This window comes from Eumetopias jubatus, unplaced genomic scaffold (assembly GCF_037043125.1).
Source record: "Eumetopias jubatus isolate StellerSeaLion01/CBP00866 unplaced genomic scaffold, mEumJub1_p1.0 scaffold_13, whole genome shotgun sequence".
Taxonomy (NCBI): domain Eukaryota; kingdom Metazoa; phylum Chordata; class Mammalia; order Carnivora; family Otariidae; genus Eumetopias; species Eumetopias jubatus.
The window spans coordinates 71661348-71679948 of NW_028274819.1; the positions used below are offsets into that span (position 1 = coordinate 71661348).

At 36.4% G+C, this 18601-nt stretch overlaps 1 protein-coding gene across 1 annotated transcript in view; it reads left to right on the forward strand.

Moving 5' to 3' along the window:
- The window catches only part of NAALAD2 (N-acetylated alpha-linked acidic dipeptidase 2), a 78474-nt gene that overhangs the window by 14992 nt on the left and 44881 nt on the right, over positions 1-18601 (forward strand). Inside the window, exons 5-8 of the mRNA XM_028093230.2 lie at positions 1502-1627; positions 3286-3472; positions 6680-6773; positions 7837-7935. Coding sequence (XP_027949031.1) covers positions 1502-1627; positions 3286-3472; positions 6680-6773; positions 7837-7935 — 506 coding nt within the window. The remainder of the gene's footprint in view (positions 1-1501; positions 1628-3285; positions 3473-6679; positions 6774-7836; positions 7936-18601) is intronic.

Below are 18601 nucleotides of genomic sequence, written 5' to 3' on the forward strand. Positions count from 1 at the left end.
AAAAATGAACTCTTGGGATTTCATCAAGATAAAAAGCTTTTGCACAGCAAAAGAAGCAGTGAACAAAACCAAAAGACAAGCGACAGAATGGGGGAAGATATTTGCAAATGACATATCAGATAAAGGGCTAGTATCCAAAATCTATAAAGAACTTCTTAAACTCAACCCTCAAAGAGCAAATGATCCAATCAAGAAGTGGGCAGAAGACATGAACAGACATTTTTCCAAAGAAGACATCCAGATGGCCAACAGACACATGAAAAAGTGCTCTTTTGACCATTTTAATCTGATTATGTATGTATGTACGTATTTTTTGGTATTGGGTTGTATAAGTTCTTTATATAGTTTGGATATTAACCCCTTACTGGATATATCATTTACAACTATCTTTCCCCTCTTTAGTTAGGATTATAGTTTTCTTGGCTGTGCAAAAGCTTTTATTTTGCTGTAGTCCCAATAGTTTATTTTTGCTTTTGTTTCCTGTGCCCAAGGAGACATATCTAGAAAAATGTTGTTAAGGCTGATGTCAAAGAAATTACTCCCCCTGTGTTTTCTTTTACGGGTTTTATGGTTTCAGGTCTTATATTTAGGGGTTTAATCCATGTTTAATTTATTTTTGTGGATGGTGTAAGAAAGTATTTTGGTTTCATTCTTTTGCATATGGCTGTTCAGTTTTCCTAGTACCATTTATTGAAGAGACTTTTTCCTCACTGTATATTCTCGCCTCCTTTGTCATAGATTATTTGATTGTTAAGTGTGGGTTTACTTCTGGACTTTATTCTGGTCCATTGATCTATGTTCTGTTGTCATGCCAGTACTATGCTGTTTTGATTACTACAGCTTTGTAATCTATCTTGAAATTTGGGATTCTGATACCTCCAGCTTTGTTCTTTCTCATGCTTGCTTTGGCTAATTGAAGTCTTCTGTGGTTCCATACACATTTTAGCATTATTTTTCATAGTCCTGTGACAAAGGCTGTTGGTATTTTGATAGGGATTGCATGGAATCTGTAGATTGCATTGGGTAATATGGACATATTAATGATATTAATTGATATTCCAGTCTGTGAGCATGGAGTATCTTTCCATTTATTTGTGTCTTCAGTTTCTTTTATCAGTATTTTATAGTTTTCAGAGTACAGGTCTTTCAACTCCTTGGTTAAGTTTATTCCTAGGTATTTTATTATTTTTGGTGCAGTGGATTGTTTAAAACATAGTTTGGATTTTTTAAATGATCTCTATTTCCTCTGGTTCAGTATATGCTGATAATCTCTTCAAAACGGAACACACTGTTTAAAGTGTTACATATTGACATTTTTTCAATTCAAAGTATTGAAATATTTTCTAAAAACATACCGAATTAGCACGGATCTGTTTTTCAAGCCCAATCCAGGAAAGATAACCTTTGATGATGTGGTGTTGTGGAGCAAACTTACTCATTGGTTTTCCCTTTAATTGTTGCAGTATTCTATATATTTTTAAATTTTTTCTTTTCCTTACAGGGTGATCTTATATATGTGAACTATGCTCGTACTGAAGATTTTTTCAAACTGGAAAGAGAGATGAACATCAACTGTAGCGGACAGATTGTTATTGCAAGATATGGAAAAATCTTCAGAGGAAATAAAGTATTGTATCACCTCCTTTTCTAGAGAGAAGAGGATAGTGTATATCCTCTAAATGTAAATGCAGCTTGCACTTTTTTTTTTCGGAATTACCTCAATATATGTATTTAAAAAATCTTCCTATGTGCCACGGTTGCACAGGAAATCCTGTTTTTATTTTACCTCACCTATCTAGAAATGGAAATTACTTTTATTACAGAAACAAAATTTGCTTTTTAAAATTTTTTGAGGGAAATTTTATGTAAACTGAAAACTGAAAGATCCCCTACATTGCCCATTTTATTTGCCCAGACATGATCAATCTTCACAGCTTTTCTTAGACCTAATTCTGCGACATATGAGTATAAATATCTTTTTCTATATACTAATTTTACAAATATACAGCTTTTTTACAAAGATGGCATCATATACTATATATAACTTTATTTTCTCACTTAGCAATAATATATAGGTATTCCTCTATGTCAAAACATTGAGAGTTGTATGATGTGTGGTTACAAGTATAGGACTCTAGATTCTTACAACATAGATTCTCGTCTAGTCTAGGCTCACTGTTCTCTCAGTCTTTTACTGTGAGCAAGTTATCTAATCTTTCTCTGCCAGTGTTTCCTCATACATAAAGTGAGAATGCTAATAATAGCATTAATCTCCTAGAATCCTTATGAAGATTAAATAACTTTATGTTTGAAAACACTTATGATAGTGCCTGGTACTTAGGTTAATTCTGTATAGCTGCTTATTAAGTAAATACCTTGTATTTTGATGGGTACATAATACTCTGTAGAAGTGAGAAGCAGTTTATTCAAGCTTGGCTTGAATTTATTACTATTAAAAATAATTCCACTGTGAACATCTTGGTCCATATGCACTTGAACATTTATGTGAAGGTTTTTATAGTATGGATTCCTAGAAATTTAATGGTTGAGTCAACATGTATATTCTTTCAAAATTTTGGAAGGCATCAAATTGCCCTTCAAAAAAAGTTGTGACAGATTGTACTCCCATTCATATTATAAGAATGCTTTCTGAATATTGCAGTGTGTTTTAGTTAATCAAGACTTATTGTTATCTATTTTTGCTACAGTATTTCTGGTAATGAATCAAGAATCTTGCAGGAAAGATTTTCCTATGTGATCAGTTTGGATTGTTAGAAAATATTTACAAAACATAGTGAGCAATTTTTCACACACTCTGTATAGAACTTTAAATTATTTTAGTTCCACAGATATTTCTATGATGTGCCATTCTTTGGAGGGTGGATAGTTAAAAGTAAACAAGACATGGTCCATTTTCTAAAAACATCCTCAGTCTAGCACGGGAGAAAGATATTTTAAAGATATTTTTAAATACTAGGACCCATTCTATAACAAATATGTACAAAATAGAAGAAGTAGAAAGAAGGGAGACATTAATTTTGCAGTTTTAGCCACAATAGGAATGTTTCACAGAAGAGACAATAACTTGTCTGGAGTTGTAGAGAATAAATGAGAGTTGTTAGCTCCCCCCTGGAGAGAAATTGTATTCAAGGCATAAAGAACTGAATGTCTAGCAGCATGATAAAAAGCAGTGTCTCAAGTTCCTTACATTATTAAACTGATTTTCTCTTAGATGAATTAATCATCTGCCAGTTCTACATTATGGATTGCACATTGCCCCTGCAGGTTAAAAATGCCATGTTAGCAGGAGCCATAGGAATCATCTTGTACTCCGATCCAGCGGATTACTTTGCCCCTGCAGTACAGCCGTATCCTAAAGGATGGAACCTTCCTGGAACTGCAGCACAGAGAGGGAATGTATTAAATTTGAATGGTGCTGGGGACCCGCTCACTCCAGGCTATCCAGCTAAAGGTAATGGATGGGCCTGTCCTGGTTCACCCATTTTTGCAAAAATACTACCTGCCCTTACAGAAGGCATAAAAGCAAACATCTACAAAATAACCTTAAAACTGTATACAATTACAATATTTTGTATTACTATTGCTAGGAATTAAAAACATTTCCCATATATTACTTTCGTTTCAAATTTTCATGATGTGTGGACATGGAGAGGGAAGGGCCCGTTGAATTTCTCTCTACTTTTAGCAGAGGTGCAGAAACATAGATCCCCATACCCTAAGTAATATTGCTTTTACCAAACTAGAACTTTGGTTTTCTGAATTGCTTGGTGATTTTAGACTTCTCTAGATATCATGTATTTGTATTTTTTTAAAATATCAGTGAGTTTTTGGTGTTGTCAAAACTTTTCACATTTTACATGTTAAACATCTGTGTAACTGCCTCCACAATTAAGATAATGAACATATCCATTACCCAAAAAGTTTTCACTCCTCTCTTACAATACTTTCCTCCAAACCCTTCCTTCCCACTCTCTGCCAGTCCCTGAATCACTGATCTGCTTTCAGTCAGCATAATTATTTCGAGATCCATCCGTGTTGATGTCTGTGTCAATAGTTCATTCCTTTTTGTGCTGAGTAGTATTTCATTGAATGGATACACTATAGTTTGTTTATTCATTTACTTGTTGATGGACATTCAGATCATTTTTAGTTTGGGGACTCTTATACATAAAGCTGCTATGAATAGTTGATACAAGTCTTTGTATATACATATGCTTTTATTTCTCCTGGGTAAATATACAGTAATCAAACGACTGGATAATATGATAGATGCATATTTAACTTTTGGAGAAATTTTCAAATTGTTTTCCAAAGTGTTTTTACCATTTTACATTCTAGCAGCAGTGCATGAGTGTTCCAGTTGCTATATCCTTGCTACCTTTAGTTTGGTCAGTCTTTTTAATTTTACATTCAAATAGATATGTAAATCCTCCAAGTTAACATTTTTTTCAAAGTTTTTGGGGCTATTCTAGGTCCTTTCCATGTGAATTTTAGAACCAGCTTACTAATTTCCATTGAAAAGTGTCCTGGGAATTTGATTGAGATTGAATTAAATCTATAGGTCAATTTGGGGAGAACTGGCATGTTAAAAAATAATGAATATTTTGATCCATGCACATGGCACAACTCTCCATTTACTTAGGTATTCTTTAATTAACTCCACATGTTTGCAGTTTTACTGTATGGCTTGTGCACATCTTTCTCATTTACCCATATGCATTTCCTAGTTGTATGCTTTTTAATAATACATTTTAAATTTCAATTTTTATATGTTCAATGCTAGTAAGTAGAAATACTTTGTAGAAGAAATACATCAGTCTTGTATCCTGCAAGCTTGTTAAAAAATAGTTCTAGTATGTTTCTATATTACATAGACGATCATGTTTTCTGTAAACACGGTTTTCTTTTTTTCCAGTCTGGATGCCCTTTATTTTTAAAATATGTTTGCCTAGTATACTGGCCAGTACCTCTCATACATTTCTGGAAAAAGGTGTTAGAGGAGATGTCCTTACCTTGTTCCTGCCTCAAGAAGAAAAAATCCAGTCTTTCTCTCTTAAGTATGATATAGCTGTAGGTTTTATTTTAGATTCTTTTTGTCAAGCTGGGGAAGTTTACTTCTAATGGGCTAAGAGATTTTATCTTAGCACATTTATCTAGAAATGTATAATTAATTTTGTCAAATGCTTTCAGTGAGTCTTGGGATGATAATAAGTTGTTATATTACTTTCATTAAATTATACTAATCGATTTTTGAATGTTAAATCAACCCTCCCTAGGATAAACTCTTAGTCACAATACATTATCCTTTTATATGTTGTTGGTATATCATTGAATTTAAAATTCTGTTAAGCATATCTGTTTTTAGTCATGAGGGATATTGGCCTACAGATTTATTTTCTTGTAGTATTTCGGTCTCATTTTGGTATCAGAGTAATGTTGGCCTTATGGGGTGAGTTGGGAACTATTTTATCTTTGTCGTTTTGTAAGAGTTTATATAGAATGAGTAATTTTTGCTTATAAACATTTGGTAGAATTCCCTAGGAAATCTGGGCCTGAAGTTTTGTTTGTAGGCATGTTTTTAACTACACATTCAATTTTTAAAATAGGTATGTGGCTATTTAGGCTGTCCATTTGCTGTTGAATGAGCTTTGGTAGTTTATGTCATCCACAGATTTTGTCCATTTTCTCTTAAGTTAAATTTAATAGAGTTGTTCATAATATTCTCATTCTGTATGCATGTGTGTGTGCATGCATGCATGCATGTGCAGGTACTAGGGTGATATTCTGTTCTTTATTCCTGATCATGGCAGTTTCTCTCTCTCTCTTCTTTTCTTTCTTTTTTTCTTCTTTTTTTCCTGAATTGTCTTGCTAGAGATTTATCAGTTTTATTGATCTTCTCAAAGAACCAGCTTTGGATTTTATTCATAATTGCTACCATTTTTCTGTCTCCTATTTCTTGTATTTCTGCTCTGATCTTTATAATATTATTTCCTTATTTGTTTTGACAACAAACAAATAAGAATTTGTCCTTATTTTTGCCTTATTTGTTCTTCTTTTCTATTTTCTTGAGATGGAATCTGATGTCATTTGATTGAAATCTTCCTTTGTTTCTAAGATAGGTGTCTTAGTGCTATACTACTATTTTGGCTGAAAGCCAAAGTCCCAATGAGGTTGTAAGTCTGACAGTACTTTTTAGTCTTCCTTTAAAGAGAATATTGTGTTACTATTTGAATAAGATCTTTATTATTCCCAAGAGCTCATAAATTCCCTTTAATTTTTTTTTCAGTTATATCTAGTTTCAGAATTTGGGACACATTTTCCAGGCAACTGGTTAACTGAAGCTTCCCTAAGAAGGATTCAAGATCTCCTTGAGGAAATAAAATATTCTTGTAAAATTTAAGAGAATTACATGAACTGTCAAAACAAATTTGGAAATTTATAATCCCCATAGTTGATTTTACATTAAAATTTGAATGATTTAATTTCTTACTGTTGAATTAAATTGTGTATATTAGGTAAAACAATCATTGGCTTTGGGGGAACTTTAAATTTTGACATAATTTCAAACATGTAATAAATCTGAGATAGTAATAAATTTCTTTATACCCCTTGCTCAGATTTTTCAGCTGTTTTCATTTTATGCAATTAATTTCTGCAGAGTACACCTTTAGACTTGATGTCAAAGAAGGAGTGGGAATCCCAAGGATCCCTGTACATCCTATTGGGTATAAAGATGCAGAAATATTACTACGGTATGATTTTCTAATTGGATATGAGATTTAAGATATTTTACACTAATGTGTCCATTTTCTTGTCTAAAACCAATGTAATCTAATTATGTTAGAATAAATTCTGGTTGTATACCTGAAACCAATGTTATATGTCACTTATACCTCAAAAAATTAAAAATAAGGAAACAAAGTAGGAAAATGAATTTTAAAAAATGTCTTATTTCAAAATAGTTCCTGAAGTAGGAATAACAGAGTACAACAAGAAATGACAAGAAACCTTTAGTCTGCTACAGATGAAAGTCTCAAGTGTAAAACTGTGTCCAAGATAAAAATGCTGATTGGAGATTTTTCAAATAGTTGGATTTTCTTTGATATTCATTTGATGTTTGTACTTGACCTGTATTTTAAAAATATTACGGTGCCCACCACTTACTAGATGTGTGAAGTTGGACCAATTACTTAATCTTTCTCTGATTCAGTTTCCTTATCTGTGAAATGAGGATAGTAATAGTTTCTCCCTGATAAGGTTATTATGAGGAGGAGATGAGATCAATGCAAGTGTGTAAAGCATCTAGTATATAGTAAACATTTAATTAATGTTTGCTATTCTTGCATTCTATTATTGATGTTCTTTCACAAATCTCCAACTTTTATTTTTTTAGATGTCTGTACCAATACAATTTAATAATTGCTTTTTGAGTGCCCACTAGGTAACCAGCAGCTTCTCTAGAAATTAATTTCTTCTCCTTAACATAGTCATGAATTTGCTATTTTCACTATTTCTTAGATCTAATGCTTCCCTACATAAAGTCAAAAGTAAGGAGGCTGATGCTTCTCATTTCCTTTCCCTATTTTTTTTTTCCCTAAGCCCTCTTACCACAAACATATTAAGTACTTCATATATTTCAATTTTGGCTCTCTTGCTAAAATGTAAGTCCACAAAGAAAGGGAATATTGACAGTACTGGGCTCAATAAATATTTGTTAAATGTATGAATGAAATATCTCATTATCAGGCTTCATGATTTCTTCTAAGAAATTGTGATGCTCAGCCTTTTTCTGTCATTTTCATTTTCTCTCAACAGTCACATAGGAGGAACTGCTCCACCAGATGACAGCTGGAAGGGAAGTCTTAATGTGCATTATAACATTGGGCCTGGGTTCTCAGGGCATGATTCCTTCAGGTAATTTTATATTACTTTAATAGACTGGAAAAGTTTTGTATGTTTAATGGAAAAATGTCAAGATAACTGTTCTGCCAGGTATAATTTGCGTGTCTTTTTCTCATTTTTCATGAACAATTGATCATTTTATATCACTTAAGATGTACTTATACGATCATGTACTGAATTCTTCTTCCAGTAGTGATATCACATTTGTTTATAAAGTCTTAAATATGACTACATTTGAGTTTAAATTTAACATTTTAACTTCCTATTTCACCTATTCCTATTTTGTTTTTTTGTGTTTTCCCCCTTCTTAAAATTTTTTAAATTTTATTATGTTAATCACCATATATTACATCATTAATTTTTTTATATTATATTAATCACCATACATTACATCATTAGTTTTTTTTTAATTTTTTATTGTTATGTTAATCACCATATATTACATCATTAGTTTTTGATGCAGTGTTCCATGATTCATTGTTTGTTCATAACACCCAGTGCTCCATGCAGAACGTGCCCTCCTCAATACCCATCACCAGGCTAACCCATCCCCCTACCCCCCTCCCCTCTAGAACCCTCAGTTTGTTTTTCAGAGTCCATCGTCTCTCATGGTTCATCTCCCCCTCTGACATACTCCCCTTTTTTTCCTCTCCTGTCATCATCTTCTTTTTCTTTTTTCTTAAAATATGTTGCGTTATTTGTTTCAGAAGTACAGATCTGTGATTCAACAGTCTTGCACAATTCACAGCGCTCACCGTAGCACATACCCTCCCCAATGTCTATCACCCAGCCACCCCATCCCTCCCACCCCCAACCACTCCAGTAACGTTTTTGATGTAGTGTTCCATGATTCATTGTTTGCATATAACACCCAGTGCTCCATTCAGTACCTGCCCTCTTTAATACCCATCACCAGGCTAACACATCCCTCTACCCACCTCCCCTCTAGAACCCTCAGTTTGTTTCTCAGAGTCCATAGTCTCTCATGGTTCATCTCCCATCCGATTTCCCCCCCTTCATTTTCCCCTTCCTGCTTTTTCTTTTCTTTTTTTTTTAAACATATATTATTTGTTTCAGAGGTACGGAACTGTGATTCAACAGTCTTAGACAATTCACAGTGCTTACCATAGCACATACCCTCCCCAGTGCCTATCACCCAGCCACCCCATCGCTCCCACCCCCCACCACTCCAGCAACCCTCAGTTTGTTTCCTGAGATTAAGAATTCCTCATATCAGTGATGTCATATGATACATGTCCTTCTCTGATTGACTTATTTCACTCAGCATAACACCCTCCAATTCCATTCATGTTGTTGCAAATGTTAAGATTTCATTCCTTTTGATGGCTGCATAATATTCCATTGTATCTATATACCACATCTTCTTTATCCATTCATCTGTGGATGGATATTTTGGCTCTTTCCATAGTTTAGCTATTGTGGACATTGCTGCTATAAATATCGGGGTGCATGTAGCCCTTCAGATCACTACATTTGTATCTTTGGGGTAAATACCGAGTAGTGCAATTGCTGGATCGTATGGTAGCTCTATTTTCAACTTTTTGAGGAATCTCCATACTGTTTTCCAGAGTGGCTGCACCAGGTTGCATTCTCACCGACAGTGTAGGAGCGTTCCCATTTCTCTGCATCCCTGCCAACATCTGTCGTTTCCTGACTTGTTAATTTTAGCCATTCTGACTGCTGTGAGGTGGTATCTCATTGAGGTTTTGATTTGGATTTCCCTGAGCCGAGCATTGTTGAGCACATTTTCATGTGTCTGTTGGCCATTTGGATGTCTTCTTTAGAAAAATGTCTGTTCATGTCTTCTGCCCATTTCTTGATTGGATCATTTGTTCTTTGGGTGTTGAGTTTCATAAGTTCTTTAGATTTTGGATACTAGCCCTTTATCTGATATGTCATTTGCAAATATCTTCCCCCATTCTGTCGCTTGTCTTTTGGTTTTGTTGACTGTTTCTTTTGCTGTGAAAAAGCTTTTTACCTTGATGAAGTCCCAATAGTTCATTTTTGCCCTTGCTTCCCTTGCCTTTGGCGATGTTTCTAGAAAGAAGTTGCTGCAGCTGAGGTCGAAGAGGTTGCAGCCTGTGTTCTCCTTTAGGATTTTGATGGACTCCTGTCTCACACTGAGGTCTTTCACCATTTTGACTCTGTTTTTGTGTGTGGTATAAGGAAATGGTCTAATTTCATTCTTCTGCATATGGCTGTCCAATTTTCCCAACACCATTTGTTGAAGAGACTGTCTTTTTTCCATGGACATTCTTTCCTGCTTTGTCGAAGATGAGTTGACCATAGCGTTGAGGGTCCATTTCTGGGCTCTCTATTCTGTTCCATTGTTCTATGTGTCTGTTTTAGAGCCAGTACCATACTGTCTTGATGATGACAGCTTTGTAATAGAGCTTGAAGTCTGGAATTGTGATGCCACCAGCTTTGCTTTTCTCTCTTTTTTTTTTTTAAAGATTTTATTTATTTATTCATGAGAGACAGAGAGAGAGAGAGAGAGAGAGGCAGAGGGAGAAGCAGGCTCCCAAGGAGCAGGGAGCCCGATGCGGGACTCGATCCCAGGACCCTGGGATCATGACCTGAGCCGAAGGCAGACGCTTAACCATCTGAGCCACCCAGGCGCCCAGCTTTGCTTTTCTTTGTCAACATTCCTCTGGCTATTCAGGGTCTTTTCTGGTTCCATACAAATTTTAGGATTATTTGTTCCAGTTCTTTGAAAAAAGTGGATGGTATTTTGATAGGGATTGCATTAAATGTGTAGATTGCTCTAGGTAGCATTGACATTTTCAGAATTTTTGTTCTTCCAATCTATGAGCATGGAACATTTTTCCATTTCTTTGTGTCTTCCTCAGTTTCTTTTATGAGTATTTTATAGTTTTCTGAGTACAGATTCTTTGCTTCTTTGGTTAGATTTATTCCTAGGTATCTTATGGTTTTGGCTGCAGTTGTAAATGGGATCAACTCCTTAATTTCTCTTTCTTCTGTCTTCTTGGTGTATAGGAATGCCACTGATTTCTGTGCATTGATTTTATATCCTGCCACTTTACTGAATTCCTGTGTGAGTTCTACCAGTTTTGGGGTGCAGTCTTTTGGGTTTTCCACATAAAGTATCATATCATCTGCAAAGAGTGAGAGTTTGAGTTCCTTGCCAATTCAGATACCTTTTCTTTCTTTCTTTTTTTTTTTTTAAGATTTTATTTATTTGACAGAGAGACACAGCGAGAGAGGAAACACAAGCAGGGGAGAGGGAGAGGGAGGAGCAGGCTTCCCGCAGAGCAGGGAGCCTGATGCAGGGCTCGATCCCAGGACCCTGTGATCACGACTTGAGCCGAAGGTAGATGCTTAACAACTGAGCCACCCAGGCTCCCCCTTTTTTTCTTTTTGTTGTCTAATTGCTATGCCTAGGACTTCTAGTACTATGTTGAATAGCAATGGTGATAGTGGACATCCCTGCGTGTTCCTGACATTAGGGGGAAAGCTTTCATTTTTTCCCCATTGAGAATGATATTGGCGTGGGTTTTTCATAGATGGCTTTTATGATATTGAGGTCTGTACCCTCTATGCCTATACTCTGAAGAGTTTTCATCAAGAAAGGATGCTGTACTTTGTCAAATGCTTTTTGTGCATCTATTGAGAGGATCATATGGTTCTTGTTCTTTCTTTTATTAATGTATTGTATCACATTGATTGATTTGTGGATGTTGAACCAGCCTTGCAGCCCAGGGATAAATCCCACTTGGTCATGGTGAAGAATCCTTTTAATGTACTGTTGGATCCTACTGGCCAGTATTTTGGTGAGAATTTTTGCATCCATGTTCAACAGGGATATTGGTCTGTAATTCTCCTTTTTGATGGGGTCTTTGTCTGGTTTTGGGATCAAGGTAATGGTGGTCTCATAAAACGAGTTCATAAGTTTTTCTTCCATTTCTATTTTTGAACAGTTTCAGAAGAATAAGTATTAATTCTTCCTTAAATGTTTGGTAGAATTCCCCTGGGAAGCCATCTGCCCCTGGGCTCTTGTATGTTGGGAGATTTTTGATTAGTGCTTCAATTTCCTTAGTGGTTATAGGTCTGTTCAGGTTTTCTGTCCCTTCATGATTCAATTTTGGTAGTTGATACATCTCTAGGAATGCATCCATTTCTTCCAGATTATCTAATTTGCTGGCATACAGTTGCTCGTAATATGTTCTTAAAATTGTTTGTATTTTTTTGGTGTTGGTTGTGATCTCTCCTCTATCATTCTTGATTTTATTTTTTGGGGTCATTTCTCTTTTCTCTCTGATAAGTCTGGCCAGGGGTTTATCAATCTGATTAATTCTTTCAAAGAACCAGCTCCTAGTTTCATTGATCTGCTCTACTGTTCTTTTGGTTTCTATTTTATTGATTTCTGCTCCGATTGTTATTATTTCTCTTCTCCTGCTGGGTTTAGGCTTTATTTGCTGTTCTTTCTCCAGCTCCTTTAGGTGTAGGGTAGGGTGTGTATTTGAGACCTTTCTTGTTTCTTAAGAAAGGCTTCTATTGCTATATACTTTCTGCTTAGGACTGCCCTTGCTGCATCCCGAAGATTTTGAACACTTGTGTTTTCATTTGCATTGGTTGCCATGAATTTTTTTTAATTCTTTAATTTCCTCTTTGACCCATTCATTCTTTAGTAGGATGCTCTTCAGCGTCCGTGTATTTGAGTTCTTTCCTACTGTCCTCTTGTGATTGAGTTCTAGTTTCAAAGCATTGTGGTCTGAAAATATGCAGGGAATGATCCCAATCTTTTGGTACCTCTTGAGACCTGATTTGGGACCTAGGATGTGATCTATTCTGGAGAATGTTCCATGGGCACTAGAGAGGAATGTGCATTCCGTTGCTTTGGGATGGAATGTTCTGAATATATCTGTGAAGTCCATTTGGTCCAGTGTGTCATTTAAAGTCTTTATTTCCTTGTTGATCTTTTGCTTAGATCATCTGTCCATTTCAGTGAGGGGGTTGTTAAAGTCCTTTACTATTATTGTATTGTTCTCGATGTGTTTCTTTGCTTTGGTTATTAATTGGCTTCTATAATTGGCTGCTCCCATGTTAGGGGCACAGATATTTACAATTGTTAGATCTACTTATTGGATAGACCCTTAAGTATGATATAGTGTCCTTCCTCGTCTCTTAGTATAGTCTTTGGTTTAAAATCTAATTTGTCTGATATAAGGATTTTGGTGTCCATTTGCATGGTAAATGGTTTTCTACCCCCTCACTTTCAATCTGGAGGTGTCTTTGGGTCTAAAATGAGTCTCTTGCAGACAGTATATGGAAGGGTCTTGTTTTTTTAACCAATCTGATACCCTGTGTCTTTTGACTGGGGCATTTAGCTCATTTACATTCAGGGTAACTATTGAAAGATATGAATTTAGTGCCATTGTATTGCCTGCAAGGTGACTGTTACTGTATATTGTCTGTGTTCCTTTCTGGTCTATGTTACTTTTAGGCTCTCTCTTTGCTTAGAGGACCCCTTTCAATATATGCTGTGGGGCTGCTTTTGTGTTTGCAAATTCCTTTAGTTTTTGTTCATCCTGGAAGCTTTTTATCTCTCTTTTCATTTTAGTCACAGCCTAGCTGGATATCGTATTCTTGGCTGCATATTTTTCTCATTTAGTGCTGTGAATATATCCTGCCAGTCCTTTCTGGCCTGCCATGTCTCTGTGGATAGGTCTGTTGCCAATCTAATGTTTCTACCATTTTATGTTACAGAGCTCCTCTCCCGAGCTGCTTTCAAGTGTTTCTCTTTGTCTCTGAGACTCGTGTTTACTATTAGATGTCGGAGTGTTGACCTATTTTTATTGATTTTGAGGGGGGTTCTCTGTGCCTCCTGGATTTTGATGCCTGATTCCTTCCCCAAATTAGGGAAGTTCTCTGCTATAATTTGCTCCATTATACCTTCTGCCCCTCTCTCTCTTTCTTCTTCTTCTGAGATCCCAATTATTCTAATATTGTTTCGTATTATGGTATCTCTTATCTCTTGAATTCTGCCCTCATGATCCAGTAGTTGTTTATCTCTCTTTTTCTCAGCTTCTTTATTTTCCATCATTTGATCTTGTATATCACTAATTCTCTCTTCTGCCTCATTTATCCTAGCAGTTAGAGCCTCTATTTTTGATTGCACTTCATTAACAGCCTTTTTGATTTTGACTTGGTTAGATTTTAGTTCTTTTATTTCCCAGAAAGGGTTTCTCTAATATCTTCCATGCTTTTTTCAATCTCGGCTAGTATGTTTATTTATTTATTTATTTTATTGTATTGTATTTTTTTTTAAAGATTTTATTTATTTATTTGACAGAGATAGCAAGAGAAGGAACACAAGCAGGGGGAGAGGGAGAGGGAGAAGCAGGCTTCCTGCTGAGCAGGGAGCCCGATGTGCGGCTCGATCCCAGGACTCTGGGATCACGAACTGAGCTGAAGGCACACGCTTAACGACTGATCCACCCAGGTGGCACCGCAGCTAGTATTTTTAAAATCGTCATTCTGAACTCTAGTTCTGACATCTTACTAATGTCCATATTGATTAGGTCCCTAGCAGTCGGTACTGCCTCTTGTTCCTTTTTTTTTTTTTTTTGAGGTGATTTTTTTCCATCTTGTCATTATTGTCCAGAGGAGAATAGATGAATGAGAGAACAAAATGCTAACAGGATAACAACAACATCAGAAAAATATACACTAAACAAATGAGAAGAGACCTGAAACCAGGGGAAAAGAAAGGGAAAGAAAGAAAAAAAGAAAAAGAGAAAGATAAAAAACAAAACAAAAACAGAATATGATCAAATATGATCAGTCTGGTGCATAGATCAGTGCCACACACTAGATTTTGGGTGTATTTTGGTTTGTTAGAAGAAAGTGCCTCCCAAAATTTTAAAGAGAAGCTTATATATGTACAAAAATAAGGGTAAATACGATGAAGGGTTGGAATATGAGTGTAAAAATGAAAATTGTTAAAGATTTTATAGAAGGAATTGATAAGAAAAGAAGTTGTTTGAAAAAAATAAAGAGGATTTAAAAAAAAAAGGGAGAGAACGTGATCAGGCAGGAGACTAGAACAAAGCCATACAGTAGAGATTTAGGGTTTATTTTGGTCTGTTAGAAGAAACTGTATCCCAAAATTTGAAAGAGAAAACAACTTATATATATATATATACCAAAAATAAGGTTAATTACTATGAAGGGATAGAAGATGACTCTAAAAATGAAAAATAAAAAAGATTTTATAACAAAGGGATTAATAAGATGTTGTTTGAAAAAGGGAAAAAGAAAAATTAAAAAAAAATTAACTTTGAAAGACTAAAGAATCACAGGGAAAAAGCCATGAATTCTATGTGCAGTATTCCCCTAGCATTGGAGTTCTGCCATTCTCATTGATCGGTAAACTTGTTCTTGGCTGGCTGTTCTTGTTGATCTTCTGGGGGAGGGGCCTGTTGCCGTGGTTCCCAAATTTCTTTGCCAGAGGCGGAATTGTCCCGCCCTTGTGGGGGCCGGGCTATGTAATCTCGGGTTTGCGGGAGCTTTTATTCCCTGCAAGCTCTCTGTACAGCTTTGGAGGATGAGAGTGAAAATGGTGGCCTCCCAATCTCCATCCCGGAGGAGCCGAGAACTCGGGGCTCCACTCCTCAGTGAGCCCCCAGAAAAAGCAGTCAATCACTCCTGTCTCCCTGGTCCCTGGCCACACTCTGTGCTCATGTGGCCTGTGACCGAGCATTTCTATCTCTGGCACCCAACCCCGTGTGGAGTCTCCAAACCCAGCAGATCCCTGTGGTGCGCTTCCATGCCACCCCTCCCTGGGGAGGAAGGGGAACTCCCCAGCTGTGCCGCTTGTTGGCTGGAAGAGCAGTGGCCTGACTGTGCCGCAGATCACAGTTTATGGCAACCCTGAGCTGAGAGCCCACTCCTTGGCTCCATCTCTGCAGCTGACTTCCCCGCTCTGATACCTGGGAGCTCTGCCACACTCAGGCACCCCGGTGTTTCTGTGACCCCAAGGGTACTGAGACCACGCTGTCCCAGCGAGGGTTCCACCCCCTGCTTAGCCACTGGAGCGACGTCCCTCAGCAGAGCAGGCTTCTAAAAGTTCCAGTTTTGTGCTCTGCTGCTCTATCACTTGCCAGTAGCTGCTGACGGAGGCCCCCTCCCCCGCCATCTATCATCCCGAATATCGCCTTGGATTCACTTCTCCGCACGTCCTACCTTCCAGAAAGTGGTTGCTTTTCTGTTCAGACAGTTGCTGCTATTCTTTTCTTAGATCTCCTGTTGAGTTCCGAGGTGTTCAGAATGGTTTGATCCCTATCTAGCTGAATTCCTGGGACCAGATGAAATTTAGGTCTCCTACTTCTCAGACATCTTGCTCCTCCCTAATCATTAGTTTTTTTTTTTTTAAGATTTTATTTATTTATTTGACAGAGAGAGAGAGAGCACAAGCAGGGGGAGCAGTAGGGAGAGAAGCATACTCCCCGCTTTCAAGCAGCCTGATGTGGGACTCAATCCCAGGACCCTGGGATCATGACCTGAGCTAAAGGCAGATGCTCAATGACTGAGCCACCCAGGCACCCCTTCTACATCAGTTTTTGATGTAGTGTCCCATGATTCATTGTTTGCATATAACACCCAGTGTTCCATTCAGTATGTGTCCTCTTTAATACCCATCACCAGGCTAATCCATCCCCCACCCCCTCCCCTCTAGAACCCTCAGTTTGTTTCTCAGACTCCATAGTCTCTCATGGTTCGTCTCCCCCTCAGAATTCCCCCCCCTTTATTTTTTCCTTCCTACTATCTTCTTTTTTTAACATATAATGTATTTTTTGTTTCAGAAGTACAGGTCAAGGTTTTAAAACAATATTTCAGATAACCCAGTATTTCTAATGTATAGCATTTTGAAAGTTACCCTAAGGGAAGGAGTACAAGAGACGAGAGAAAGTAGCTAACGTTTATTGATCACTTACTGTGCAGGTGGGTTAAATGAGTTAAAATGGGCAAGCACATAACTACACTAAGGCTCAATGCATTAGCATTAGTATTGTTGTAGAGGTGTGATCATAGAATTTGTTCATTGAGCTTAGTATTACAGAAAGATTAAGTTTCCCACTGCATCAAGGCAGGCAGGAAATGCTGGTTGGAGAGATCAACTTGTGTAGAGTTGTGAAACAGCCATGGCATTATTTAGAACTTTAAGTAGTTTTGTCTGAGGGAGAAAGGGAAATTTAACACTGATAAATCAGAATATGTAGCTCTTTTGATTAAACCAAAATTAGTAGATCATCTTGTTTGCTAACACTTTACATTAACAATGCAAACTTGCATTCTTAGGGTGTTTTTAGTTTGTGTAAGAATGTTTCTGCAGCACTTTTAGAGTATTAGAAGTTCAATGTTTTATTTTAAGGAATTTTAGAAATACTTTATATAAATGCTTATCCATCTCTATAACTCAGAACAGAGTTACTTTAATATGAGTTATTATTTATAGCAGCAGGAAAACCTAACATACACAATGAAAGAAAAGGCCTTTCTGATTTAGAAACAGAAACGTAATGACACAGAGAACAGAGAAAACTTATAGCTTCAGTTCTACAATTTCAGTTCAATAGTAAACTCAGAAACATACAAATCCCTTGGTCTAGATATCAAAAAGTTGTTCTCCTTCACCATGGGCACAGAATTCTTAATCGATTTGAGCACAAAGTGGACAAATGCACAAATAAAAATCTCTGTTCTTTCTCACCAAAAAGACCTTTTGATAATCTATTAATTGATTTACAGAGATTCTGTCATTTTTCATCCATATGAACTGTCCAGATTGTGTCATTTCTCACCCAGAAGAACTCTTGATAATTAATCCATTTACAGAGATTACCAAGTGACAAGACATAAAATCAAATTCTTAATCATTGCTGCCACGAATAGGGAATAATTTACCTGCCATAAGCAAACTAGAAATACAAAACACAAAATCAGTAGGGAAGATAGTATAAAGTTAGAAGTTCATAGAAAGACCAAGAAACAGACTCTTAACTATAGAGAACAAACAGATGGCTACCAAAGGGGAGGTGGGTGGGGGGGATGAGTAAAAGAGATGATGGGGGGGATTAAGAGTATACTTATCATGATGGACACTGAGTAATATATAGAATTGTTGAATCACTATATTGTACACCTAAAACTAATACAACACTCTATACTGGTGTTAAAATTAAACACTTAATTAAAAAGAGATATAGAGTCAGCTGAGTGAAAATTCTGTCACTGCTTGTGTTTTACCTCAGAGTCAAAAGAAGACAAGTCTGGGTTTAAGCTACCCATACCTGGTTCTACGAGGTGAATCCATTGTACATCTCAGTGGGACTTCCAAAAATGATAAAGGATTTTTTTTAAGTAAAACCATGTTTCTCCTACAAATATAAAATGAACATGTGTCAAATATTTCATTTAATTCATTAATAAGGGAACCACCAAGGAATTAAAATTGGTTCAAAGGAGAATTCGGTGATGATACCAAAAAAATCAGCGCATCAAGAATACTGAAATGGAAGTACTTAATAGCAAAAAACTTGTTTCTTCTACCTTGAAGGAATCAGTTGAACATTCACTAGACAGATTGTATATTTCAGTGGATGTGGTATTTCTATAAGTTAACTTTGATCTCTAC